This window comes from Lontra canadensis, unplaced genomic scaffold (genome assembly GCF_010015895.1).
Source record: "Lontra canadensis isolate GAN:19392208 unplaced genomic scaffold, GSC_riverotter_1.0 scaffold6, whole genome shotgun sequence".
Taxonomy (NCBI): Eukaryota; Metazoa; Chordata; class Mammalia; order Carnivora; family Mustelidae; genus Lontra; species Lontra canadensis.
Window position 1 is genome coordinate 1,858,898 of NW_022631000.1, and position 13,847 is coordinate 1,872,744.

At 38.6% G+C, this 13,847-nt stretch overlaps 1 protein-coding gene across 2 annotated transcripts in view; it reads left to right on the forward strand.

Annotated features, from left to right (window-relative positions):
• Nucleotides 1–599: 599 nt before the first annotated feature.
• TBC1D23 (TBC1 domain family member 23) overlaps nt 600–13,847 on the forward strand; it is a 58,124-nt gene continuing 44,876 nt past the window's right edge. The window contains exon 1 of one of the 2 annotated variants that reach the window (XM_032852034.1): nt 600–865. In XM_032852034.1, coding sequence (XP_032707925.1) covers nt 813–865 — 53 coding nt within the window. In that variant the 5' untranslated portion in view covers nt 600–812. The remainder of the gene's footprint in view (nt 866–13,847) is intronic. The other variant, XM_032852033.1, reaches the window with a different exon arrangement.

The following is a 13,847-nucleotide window of genomic DNA, read 5'->3' on the forward strand; positions in this document are numbered from 1 at the left end:
TGATGTGGACCGAGCTTAGATGTGGAGGCCAAGGTGCCCATACTTGTGAGAGGAAAAGAAGTAGGGTGGGAAGAGAAGAAACGTGGCAACTCTGTTTGGAACTCCAGGAATTCTGAAATCTTAATTTGGATTTGATCTTCCAGGTTATTAAGAAGATATGTATCCAGGGAGTAGGTTGGAGCATATTTTCTTTGTTTTTAGCGCTTGTTTTCAAACAACTATATTCAGGCAGAAAGTACGTGGCCTCCATTTGTACGTTTGACCGCGTCCCACAAATAGGAGTGGGCGTGACCTTTCCTCAGACACAACTCTTTCCGCAAACCCAGTTGTTACAGTCGGAAATGACTGAAATGTGGCTATCCTCCTACTTTCCACCTTCCCTGTGGCATTCCCCGCTCTCCTCCTATCCTTCCCACCAGCGAGGATTCCCAGTTCTGACTTTGCTAAGTAGGACGCCAAGAAGTAACGAAGAAGCCAAACGGACGCTAAAAGTCGATGCTCAAAGGTCACGCTCCCTCATCCAGCTTCGCCTACTCTCCCTACGCTCTCATTCCGTCCGGGCCCCCGGGGCATCCTGGGACACGTAGTCTTTGAAAGGGCAACAGCTTTGACCAAGTCTCCTCCCCCAAGCTGGCTTTCGCGGTGGGGTTGTCGTGACGTTGCGTTCCTCCAGTCTCTTCCCTCCTCCCTTTTTCTTTTCCTCTCCAGAAGCTCAGTCTCAGACTTCCGAGAATCTTTTACGACGTTGGATCTCCGAGTCGGTCCCGGCGCCGGGTCCACTTTTCGGCAAAGTGACGTGGACGTCAACAGCAATGGCGGAAGGAGAAGAGGTCCTGCCAGAGCCAACGTCGAGCGGTGACGGCTGGTGAGTGAAGCCCAGGGCTGATTCTTATTGCTGTTCTATTCTTCCTTCTCACCGTCCTGCCCGTCCCTGAGACACCAGCAGGCTCCAGCATGGAACGGGAAGACCCTTTCTAGACAAAGTCCACTGCCGTGCCCCGCCCCCTCTGCCGGCCGGGTTCGTTCAGCCAATTCCGTCAAGACAGAGGGGCTAAGGCCCGATTCCAAGGGAGAGGGGTGTCACCCGGGTACTGGGTCTCAGTTCGGTCCTCCGCTTTCGTTAATCGGTTTCCAAAACGTGCTGGAGAGAGTGGCTTCAGGACTGGGTTTGGCCGGAATACGTGGCCCTGGGAGTTAGAGTAGGTTGGTTCAGAAGAAGTTTCGCGGATACAGATGTTAGGCACTAGAATACCATTTGAAGACAGGACCCTTGAAATGACCACCTCAACCTTTGCCTGAGAGGTTGAGAGACATACTCAGGGGAGGATCCCTCCCACAGAGTTGAGCTGTTTTTTATTCTAGCTTTTATTTCTTGTTTTGCGTTTCAGCAGTTCCCATTTATTCGTCTCACACAAGTCGTCTTTTTTCTTCTGATCACTTTCCTCACAGCTCAATCTTTACAGCTTTGGATGCTTTCTGGACATTGCTCTTGCTGCTCCCAAGCCTTTGCATGCTTACCTGACTTATACTTAAGAGTTGTGGAGGGGGGGAGGGACCTGCAGTAGTTTTCGGTGGAGTTTGTGACCCAGTGTCATTAATCTTTGGGAAGGGCTCCTCTTTTTGAAATAGTGGATCTTTACAGAATATTTTTAGGGACATTAATATCATAAAAACAGAGATGAAACCTTTAGAGGCTTTTTGAATTTTTGTATTTAAGTATGTTGACCACATATATTAGATAGTTTTAGATTTGCTTTTTCATCATGTGACATGTATACAGCTCATGTAATAAAGCTGTTTGCCTAAAATTTATACAAGACATTTTAGACATGGATTTTAATCCTGAAGTGGAAATCATTGAAAGGGATAGATAATAACTGAGAAATTCAATTTTCAATTAGCAGACATCCAGTATTACCTTAGTGCATGCATGTACTCTCCAAGGTGTAGGAGGAAAACTTACCGGTGACCTACATATAGTTTCTTTTCTCAATTTGCTTATATTAGAGCTGTGACAGTTACACTCAGTAACAAGGTAAAGTTGATCCAGCTCTTTGGGAATGTGAGTGAAAATGTTACGGGATTTCAGGGGGGGGACAGAAGCCGCTTCCATTTGCAGTTATTGGAGAAAACTTCATGGAAGCAAAGGTATTAGAATTAGGCCTTGAAGAATCAACAGGATTTAGACTGGTGTTGTCCAATAGAAATATAATGTGAGCCACATATCTAATTTAAAATTTTCTTTAATTTTTTTTTCTTTTGATTTATTTGACACAGAGAGAGATCACAAGTAGGCAGAGAGACAGGCAGAGAGAGAGGAGGAAGCAGGCTCCCCGCTGAGCAGAGAGCCCGATGAGGGGCTTGATCCCAGGACTCTGGGATCATGACCTGAGCCGAAGGCAGAGGCTTTAACCCACTGAGCCACCCAGGCACCCCCTTTTTTAAACTTTTTAAGTAATCTCTACACCCAGCCTGGGGCTTAAACTCACAACCTGAGATCAAAAGACACATGTTGGGGCACCTGGGTGGCTCAGTGGGTTAAGCCTCTGCCTTCGGCTCAGGTCATGATCTCAGGATCCTGGGATCGAGCCCCGCATCGGGTTCTCTGCTCGGCAGTGAGCCTGCTTCCCCCTCTCTTTGCCTGCCTCTCTGTCTACTTGTGCGCTCTCTCTCTCTCTCTCTCTCTGTCAAATAAATAAATAAATAAAATCTTAAAAAAAAAAAAAAAGACACATGTTCCACCAACTGAGCTAGCCAGGTGCCCTGTAATTTAAATTTTCTAGTAGCCACATTAAAAACTAAATAATGGTAACAACAACAAAAGCAGTTGAAATTATTTTATTATATCTAAAATACTATTTCAATATATCATTGCTGAAAGAAACCAATTAGATAATTTTATATCTTTTTTGGTAATAAGCCTTCAAATTTCAACGTGTATTTTTCTTTTAGCCTACATCTCAATTGGATCTAGCCACAGTGCAGATGTTAAATAGCCACACATGGCTAATGGCTAACATTGGATAGTGCATTCAGAGTAACAGATGGGAAGGGCCTCTGAAAGGAGTAATAGTGTGAGTATGGACATAGGCAAGGAAACTAATGATTGTTTGGAGAGTGAGGACTAGAACTTCATGAAATTTGTTGTCTTGGAAGTGTTAATTTTTTATATCATAAACTGGCTTTATTCAGCTCACTCACCGTGAGAAATGTTTCTAGAGTTAAAATATCTTTGAGAAGTTCTTAGGAGGATTGTGAGTATGAGTCTGATTCACAGAGGCAAGGAACATGGAATTAATGGTTGTTAAAGGTAGCATTTGTTCTCTTCTAGGGCTACTGTACCTTTTGTGTGGCTTTTAGTTTTTGCTGTTTTTATTTTCATGAATGGAGGAACCCCGAGGTGTTCTTTGATTTCTCCTCTCCTTCCATTCTCATGTAATCTTTCTCCCTTTTTTCTGCTTGAGACTCCACTCTGGGGTGTCACCTCGGAGTGAGTTTGAATATAGTCAGAGAAGACATTTGGATTTGGAGTCATAGATTTGGAAAGCCTCTGTTCTTAGACTGGTAAATGGATTGTTATGGAATGGGGAGGGTTTACTCTTCCCCCAAAAAAGTCACTTTTTTTTTTTTTTGGAGAGAGAGTGTGTGTGTGTTTGTGTGTGTTGTTGGGGGGGGCGTTGGTAGAGAGGCAGAGGGAGAGGCAAAGAACCTTAATCTTAACCAGGCTCCTCGAGGGGCTCCATCTTTTGACCCTGAGATAATGACTTGAGCTGAAATCAAGAGTCACATGCTTAACTGATTGAGCTACCCAGGGGCCCCAAGTCACATTTTTATTGTAATTTTTCCTGAAATGTGTTATATATCTCATTGCCTAACCTGAACTTAGCTCAGTGACTTAGGGTCATTCAGTTTACAGAGTTAAGTGTATAAGAAAAAAACTAGGTCCCTGTCCTCAAGGAATTTGTGGTCTAGTTAGAGGAGGCACATTTAAGAATATCAATTACTGGGGCACCTGGGTGGCTCAGTGGGTTAAGTCTCTGCCTTTGGCTCAGATCATGATCACAAGGTCTTGGGATCAAGCTCCGCATCGGGCTCTCTGCTCAGCAGGGAGCCTGCTCCCCCCCCCCCCCCCCCCCCGCCTCTGCCTGCCTCTCTGCCTACTTGTGATCTCTGTCAAATAAGTAAATAAAAATTAAAAAAAAATCTAAAAAAAGAATATAGATTACTATTATACTTTTGTAATACAGTGAGACCTATCTAGGCAGAATGGGTAGATAGTTGCTATGTTAAATGAATGGCCTCATAAAACCATCTCTTTTTGAGATTGCTTTTTGTTAGTTTTTTCTGTTTTCTTTCTTTCTTAGTAGTATTTCCCAGTTTGTTCTTAATCTGTGATACTAGGTAGCTAACCGTGTTAAACCGTGTGTACATTTGTAAAAAGGTTCAAGATGGGGCCCAAAGATCTTAAAAGTACAAGATAATACTTACTCATGTATTTTCAGTTATGTTCCAGGCCAGTGCTTCTCAAAATTTAAATGTGCATTACAGTTACCTGGGGATCATGTTAAAATGTAGATTCAGTAGATTTGCTTGGGACCTGAGATTTTGTATTTCTGACTGGTTAGCTTCTAGATGATGGCAGTTCTGCTGGTTCATGGACCATATTCTTTAGCAAGATTCTAGTTGATGTATAACTTGAAATGAGTTAGCCAGAGGAATTTTTCTCTATATATTTCAGTTCTATTTTTTCATCTAACACATTATGCTGTAATTTATCTGATTATATGATTTATCATTGCTGTTTACACAGTGAACTTCTTAAGGGCTGTGGCTGATAGCAGGTGGCTCAGTGGATGTTTATTGTCTGAGTGACTTTTGTAAAATCATGTGCAATAACATACCAACCTGTCATTTCATATACATTTTCTAACTCCATTATTTTTTTTTGAACTGTGTAATTGCTTGTACACTCACCTTTTATGAAAAAGATACCAGAAAATTGCTCTCTAACTTTCTAAAACTGCAGCCACACAAGCTCAGAGGGTCTGGAGAAATCCTTTAAAAATGTTTATAGCGAGTTTGAAATTATTATTTAAAAAAATTTTTTTTTCTATTAAGTCAACTCTACTCCTAATGTGGGTCTTGAGCTCATGACCATGAAATCAAGAGTATCATGTGCTACTGACTGATCCAGCCAGGTGCCCATGAGTTTGAAATTATTTAAATTTAAACAAGCAGTAGCTTGTTTAAAGCAAATGTTTAATTTTTACAATTCAAAGGTTGATAATTATCTTCTTGGTATTGAAGTAGTCAGCCTTGAATTTGAACAAAAGTTTCTCATTTTCTGAGGCTTTCTTCCTGACATAAGGCCTAAACATCTAAAGTCATAATTTAAAAAAATGTTTTTTCTTTAGATTTTAATTTTACAATTGTTGATATTCTGCGTTCAGTTTAAAATTTTTGTAGAGTATATAAAGTCATGATTTTAATTTATTGCTAAACTTTTTAAATTATTGCTAAACTTTTCTTAAAATTGTAAAAGTAGCAGTTTGTAAAGAAGCTTTTATTTTTCATTTGAATGTGAATAGAATTGTCTTGGGAATAATAGGGTCTTTTTCAAAGTTCTGTGCACTTTGTAAATAATGTTCTCAGTCCTTCCCATTTCATAAGCATTGAAATATGAGGAGAGATTTAAGGAGTAGGTGATTGCAATTTCAGAAATGATACAATCAATAAAGAAATACATTTAATATGAAAGAGAATGGAACTTGTTGTTTTAGAGGAATATTGACAGCTTGTGGTTCTGGGCAGACTGGATATTACCTTACAGAAAATGAAAAAAATGAAAAGGAAAATAAAACTTACTGTTTTGAATTAGGGGTTTTTAAGTGACAACTGTTTGGTTTTGTAAACTAAGTAGAATGCAGACAATGATTAGAAATTAAGAAGATGTAAAAAAAAGAAATTCAAAAGACTTATTTTGTTTATAGTATTTACATTAATGTTTTTCTTATAATTCATATTTTACTTTTTTAAAAAAATATTTTATTTAGTTATTTGAAAGACAGAGATCACAAGTAGGCAGAGAGGCAGGCAGAGAGAGAGGAAGGGAAGCAGGCTACCTGCTGAGCAGAGAGCCCGATGTGGGGCTCGATATGACCTGAACTGAAGGCAGAGGCTTCAACCCACTGAGCCACCCAGGCTCCCCCATATTTTACTGTTTTTAAAGGTAATTCCTAAATAATAATTCACTTCTAGGATTTTACTCCTTTGGATTGTAGTACCTGGTTTTTGCATGCCAAAAAAAAAAAAAAGTACTCAATTGGCTTACTTTCCTTTATTTGTGCTTACTGAAAAGAGTACAGGTATATTCCCTATCTTAGAGGCAAGTCAGGTAATTCAGGAGTACCCTGTTAAGTGTGCTGCAATACACAGCCAACTTATGAGTAGGTGTCTTCTGAACAGAATTGATAAACTATGTGTGGCAAATCATTTCTGCTGCTTACGCTAAAATATGGATTCTACTTGGAATAAACTAAGAACAGTGACTTCCCTTATGTATCAAAAAGCAAGCCAGAGTTTAGCAAAGCATTCAGCAGACGTTAACTAAATTCTGGTTATATTGAAGCTGCTATGTAGTGTTTTAGAAAAAATTTGAGACAGATTTAAAACCAGAAGCCAGAAGTTGCATTGTTCTGACTTGCTGGAATAGGATTATATAGCTTGAAAGGGGACAGTGCTTGAAGTAACTTACTTAGGTATTGAGAATTATGAATGGAAAATAAATCAGTCCCTCATGTTAGACTTACAAGAGCAAATTGTTTCTTGTGGAAATGCAAGAACAGTAAGTTAAGAGCCAGTTTAAAAAAAACCTATTTCCTGGGGTATCTGGGTGGCTCAGTGGTTTTAAGCCACTGCCTTCGGCTCAGGTTATGATTTCAGGGTTCTGGGATCGAGCCCCACATCGGGCTCACTGCTTAGCGAGGAACCTGCTTCCTCCTCTCTCTCTTTGCCTGCCTCTCTGCCTGCTTGTGATATCTCTCTCTGTCAAATAAATAAAATCTTAAAAAAAAAAAAAACCCTATTTCCTGAAAAAAACCTATTTCCTGAAATTTTAAGTCTGTCTGACCTTTGACCTGAGCTGAGAAAATGATCAGTAATTAAATCATTAAATCGTTGAATCATGTGTTTCAAGTTTCCTCTCTTTTTCTTGAGGGTTAAAGGAGTTTTTTCTTATTCTTAAGCCAATACAGCATTTCAGAGTTGGATAGAAATGCTGTAGTGTGTGCTTTTCTTGCTGTAAAGCAGTTGTTACATAAAACTAAAAAAACATACATAAAACATATGTTATGTTACATAAAACATAAAAACTTGCTGTGGTGATATTTAATAATTTTAGCAGGATATAAGAAAATACTGTATGTTTTTACAGGACTTTATCTCAATGTAATGCTTATATTTGCAATCTTGTTTGGCTTTTACAACAGTTCCTTGAGAAGGGGAAGTTATGAATTATTGTAGTTTTCTGGTTAGAGATGAGAAGACAGGCTTGGGATGGTCAGATGACAAACCTAGTTAGTGGAAAATCTGGGACTTAAACTTCTGTCTCTTTCAGCCCTGTGCCCTTTCTAAAGTTGATTGCGTAAATATTATGTATTTCACATATACTTGAACAGACACCTATAGAGAACCCAATTAAAAATATGGTAGTCCTGGAGTATATGGGTGGCTCAGTAGGTTAGACGTCTGACTCTTGGTATCAGCTCAGGTCTTGATCTCAGGGCTGTGAGTTCAAGCCCTGTCTGTGTTGGGCTCTACTCTGGGTGTGGAGCCTACTTAAAAAACATAAAAATAAATAAAAATTAAGATATGCTAGTCCTATGCTCAGTCTGTGATTTGAAAGACACAGTAGTCTAAGATGTGCATTGTTGAAAATATGTATTTATCTATGGCACCTGTAAAGCTGTAAGGATATGCATAAGCTGTATACCACTTTGTCTGTCTTATATGCACAAGAAGGGACAGTTCATGACTGATATGGTGGGATGTAATACAGAGCATTATATACTATAGCTTTAAACCTCTTTAGTTTTCACAATATATTCTCATACCCTTGCCAAAAATAAATAGATTAGTTTTTGATCTTGAGATATTATGCTTATATATTCACATTTAGATATATATATTCACATTTAGATAATATGTACATATCTGAAATGTATTTGAATATATTTAAATGTATTTGTATAATTATCTTAAATATATGTTACATGAGTAATATATATACCTATATTATGTATAAAATATAATTTTTATTTATAGTCTGTGAAAACATAATAGTGATACTTAATTAGAAAATAGAAGTAATTATACAGTAAATTCATCAGCTTAGTAATTTTTCTTTTGTTTTATTCAGGGATATTGGAGAAACAAACTTGATTTTTGGTTCTTTTTTCTTTTTAAAGATTTTATTTATTTGAGGGGGGGAGCACTTGAGAAGGGTAGTTAGGAGCAGAGGGAGAGGGAGAAGCAGATGACCCTCCCTCCTGCTGAGCAGGAAGCCTGATGCAGGGCTTGATCCCAGGACCCTGGGATCAGGACCTGAGCCAAAGGCAAAATGGTCAACCGACTGAGCCATCCAGGTGCCCCAAGAAACTTGGTTTTAAAATAACTCTCTTGTGGTTACTTTCCCCTTTCAGGAGTTTCCTTTTTTTTTTCTTCTCCTTTTAGGGAGTTTCTGGCCCCTGTGTTGAAGTATTAAGGTGACCCATAGAAGAATATATTTATCTCATATGGTGGTGCAATTAAATACTAGCAATTCTTGAGCTTTATTTTGTAGATTCGATTTAGATTTAACCACTGATACAAAAGTAACTGAGATTCTCTTTAATAAAATAAATTATTGATGATTGCAATGCAAGTTAAAAAATTCTATCGTGTGGGTTACCTGGGTGGCTCAGTGGGTTAAGCTTCTGCCTTCAGCTCAGGTCATGATCTCAAGGTCCTGGGATCGAGCCCCTCATCGGGGGTTCTCTACTCAGTAGGGAGCCTGCTTCCTCCTCTCTCTCTGCCTGCTGCTCTGCCTACTTGTGATCTCTGTCTGTCAAATAAATAAATAAAATCCTTAAAAAAAAATCTATTGTGTATTTCTTTGCCAAACTAATCTCCTCTGGCAGGGTACCCTTAGAAAGACATGCAGTTTTATCACCTCATTTGTAGTAGTGTTCCTCTATTTTCTAATATGGCGGTTTCAAGGACAGGATTATTGGTAGTGTTTCATTTCTCATTACATTTTGGATAAATTGGAAATTTGTGATAGAAATAAGTAATGTGCTGTTTTATGTTGACTTGTGTTTTCATCCCATTCTTTCTCTTTGGTAAAGGGCATACTCTATTTTCCAAATAAACTACTGCTTTGGTGGGGTGGGGAAAACCTGGTGCATTTCTTTGTGCAGTAAAAATGCTAGAAAGTCGGGGTGCCTGGAAGGCTCAGTTGGTTGAGCATCTGGCTCTTGATTTCAGCTCAGGTCATGATCTTAGGTTCCTGAGATGGAGCCCCACATCCATCGGGTTCTGCACTCAGCAGTGAGTCTCTTTCTCTCTCCCGCCACTGTGTATGCCTGCACTCTCTTCCTCTCTCTCTCAAAAATAAATAAATAAATCTTGAAAAAAAGAAGTACTGGAAAGTCACCTCTTATGTATAGAAAAGAACAGTTTATTAGGAGCTTTTTATTTTGAGGAAGCATGAAAGAGGAAAGGGTTTGGAGCCCTCTTTAAAGTCAACTTCCCATTAGTAAAGAAGATACTCTTCCATTTTGCAAGCAAAGTCTTACAGCAATTGCATTGCAACATTATACATAGAGTAAAAGTTAAGAGGAGCTGCTTAAGCTGCTTTTTTTTTTTTTTCTTTTGCTTAGGTAAAAATTCCTGAGTTTGTTTTGTAGCAGAAGGGGTGCACACCATTGGTAGCATTGGTGAGATTTGATCTGCATGGATTATGGATAAAAAATAAGTCTGAAGATTTAAAGCATCTGTTCCATTTGTAGTTAGTTAATTCTAGCAGTTTGCAGAAGCAGAGTTCTATGATCTCTGTCTCCTTTGCCTTTTGCACGCTGCTGAAATAATGTAGATACCATGTTTGTTTGGCTTGTCAAGAATAGAGGACTAACTTTATACTTTTTTTTACTTAGCATAAAATCCTGCTTAAATATAAATTTTGAAGAGGATGTATCATTTGGTAAGGGAATCTCCCAAAGCTGCTTTTGTGGATCTGATCCTGACACAAAGTTTCATTGATATTTTTTTTTTTTTTCCCAAAAGCTGGTGAATGGGATTTTTCTTCTCTTGGCATTCAAATATACATCTTGTTAAAATGCTATAATAAGTGTGTCTAATTCTGACAAAAATCCAGGTAACATCAAGATTTCACAATTACCATATTGTGTTCTCACAGATTGTAAGGTAACATGGTAATTTCTTAATATGTCTCATACTGTTTGTTGTTAGAAAGTTTTGATGGTTTGAGGGGCACCTGGGTGGCCCAGTTGGTTAAGCATTTAATGCTTGATTTGGGCTCAGGTTCGGGTTGTGAGATGGAGCCCCACGTCAGGTTCCATGTTGGCTGTGGAGCCTGCTTGAGATTCTCTCTCTCCCTCTTCCTCTGTGTCCCCCAACCCCACTCACCAGCTTGCTTGCTCTCTCTCTCTCTCAAAATAAATAAGTAAATAAAATAAACCATTTTTTAAAACAAAAGTTTTGATGGTTCGAGATTGGTATTTAAAAATAAGTTACACATGGGGCTCCTGGGTGGCTGAGTTAGTAGAGAATGGGACTCTTGATCTTGGAGTCATGAGATCAAGCCCCACATAGAGCTTACTTAAAAAATATATAAATAAATAAAATAAAAATAAGATACACAGTACATATAGTGGTTATTGAACTTCATCCATATCTACTGTAGGAGTGAATGTGCAACAAAGTTGTCTTACTTCCATTTCTACCGAATAGCACACAGAATTTTCAGGAACTAATTAAGGAGTATTGGTGTGGTAGTAATTTGTAACCAGTTTGCTAGCAATAGTAGCAAAGTAAGTTCAGACAAAGCTTTTGATGCTGATGTGTCAGGACCTGGGCATTAAGACATAACCAGAAATAAGGTGGCACAAAGTAAGTCATGGAACTACAACTTCACATGTGCAGCTTGACACTGTTACACAATCTGCTGGTACTTAGAACTAGTTAGCTGGTCATTTTTGAGTTTTCAGTAATTGATCAGAGGCTTGTGCCTGGATGTAATGTATATGTGGGCAGGCTGGCCTGTCATGGTTTAATCTGTGCTCATAGTGATTTACATTCTGGACAGATCAAAATAGGCTGCACTTCAGAAGGAGCTGCTCCCACCATTTTTGAGTGGGTTTCAGATAACAGGACTTAAAAGAAAACTTGGAATTGCCAGCTAGTATATAGGCTACATGAGAGCATGACTTTTTGTTCATTGCCTCCAGTTCCTCACACAGTGGCTAGCAGGTGGTGGTGCTCTATATATATTTATTGAAGGTATGAATAAAAGAGTACTTTGGGCAGGGAAGGAAAATTCACAGCAAGGGTTAGAGAGAAGTATAGGGAAGTAATGGAAATGTAAGGAGAATGTTTTAAGGAGAGAATCTAACTTTGCAGAGTATGTAAAGAGGACAACGACTGAATTAGATGATTAATGACTTTTTGGAGCAAGTACAGTGTAAGGATGGGATTTGAGTGAATGAGATTAAGTAGAGATGAGTGGTGACTACTGTTTGCAAGGAGTTGAACTGGAAAAGGAGGGGAAAAGAGGACTTTGAAAGGGAGTAGGTCATGTATAGGACCTGTTAAATAAGCGAATGTGGAAATATTTGAGGAAACAATAATCACAGTCTATATTGTTCTTTATATTTTTGAGTGCTGTAAGTTCTGAGTCCATTTTATCTCTTGGCTCTGTTTAATACTGCTGGCAGACTCAGAAGTTTGAGTAATAGCCAATGCGGTAGAAATAACATGTTTAATATGTTTACATAGCAGGCTTTGGGCTTGTATTGATTACCTTAATAGCGCAGCTTTAAAATTTTTATTTTTAGTGAAATAATATATCTTAGACCCCGAAAACTTTAAGATACAAAATTAACTTAAAAATTAAAAATTGGAAAAAAATTGGTAATTGTTTTTTCTCTCTAGTTTCTCTGTACTCTTTGAATTTTAGGTGATTAACATATATTCTAGGTCCCATGTGGTCTTTTTTTATAGTGGATTAGATTTTTTTAAAATTTAATTTCAGCTAGCCAACAATAGTACATCTTTAGTTTCAGATCTAGTGTTCAGTTATTTATCAGTTGCATATAACATCTGATACTCATCACATCATGTGCCCTCCTTAATGCCCATCACCCAGTTACCCCATCCCTGACGCGCTACCCCTCCAGCAGCCTTGTTTGTTTCCTGTAGAGAGTCTCATGGTTTTTCTCCCCCTCTGATTTCTTTCCATTCAGTTTTCCCTACCTTCCCCTATGATCCTCTGCACTGTTTCTTATATTCCACATATGAGTAAAACCATATGATAATTTCTTTCTCTGATTGACTTATTTCATTCAGCATAATACCCTCCATTTCCATCCATGTTGATGTAAATGGTAAGTATCTATCCTTTCTGATGGCTGAGTAATATTCCGTTGTGTATGTGTATATATACATATACACATATATGTGTGTGTGTGTGTGTGTATACACTACATCTTTATCCATTCATTTGTTGATGGACATCTCAGCTCTTTTCACAGCTTGGCTATTGTGGACATTGCTGTTACGAACTTTGCAGTACAAGTGCCCTTTGAGATCACTACATTTGTATCTTTGGGGTAAATACCTATTAGTGCAATTGCTGGTTTATAGGGTAGTTCTATTTTGAACGTCTTAAGGATCCTCCATACTGTTTTCCAGAGTGGCTGCACCAGCTTGCACTCCCACCAACAGTGTAGGGGGTTCCTCTTTTTTCACATCCTTGCCAACTTTTGTTGTTTCCTGTCTTGTTAATTTTAACCATTCTGACTAGTGTGAGATGGTATCTTGTGGTTTTGATTTGTATTTCCCTGATGCCAAGTGATATAGAGCATTTCTTTATGTGTCTGTTGGCAATTTGTATGTCTTCTTTGGAGAAAAGTCTGTTCATGTCTTCTGCCCATTTCTTGACCAGATTGTTTGTTTTTTTTGGGTGTTGAGTTTGGTAGGTTCTGTATAGATTTTGGATACTAGCTCTTTATCTGATACATCATTTGCAATATCTTCTCCCATTCTCTAAGTTGCCTTGTAGTTTTGTTGACTGTTTCCTTTGCTGTTCAGAAGCTTTTTATCTTGTTGAAGTCCCAGTAATTCATTTTTGCTTTTGTTTTCCTTGGCTTTGGAGACATGTCTAGGAAGCAGTTGCTGTGGCTAAGGTCGAAGAGGTTGCTGCCTGTGTTCTCTAGGATTTTGATGGATTCCTGTCTCACATTCCGGTCTTTCAAAAAGGATTAGATTTTGGGGTGCCTGGGTGGCTCAGTGGGTTAAAGCCTCTGCCTTCCGTTCAGGTCATGATCCTGGGGCCCTGGAATGGAGCCGGGCATAGGGCTCTCTGCTCAGCAGGGAGCCTGCTTCCTCCTTTCTCTTTGCCTGCCTCTATGCCTACTTGTGATCTCTGTCAAATAAATAAAATCTTAAAAAAAAAAAAAAAAGGATTAGATTTTAAGGATTTGGGAAACTGTTGAAGTTGATTTGGTTTATTTGGTAGACTGAGAGGCTTCATGGGTAAAAATTTTTTTTTTCCATTCAGAGAACATCCTGTC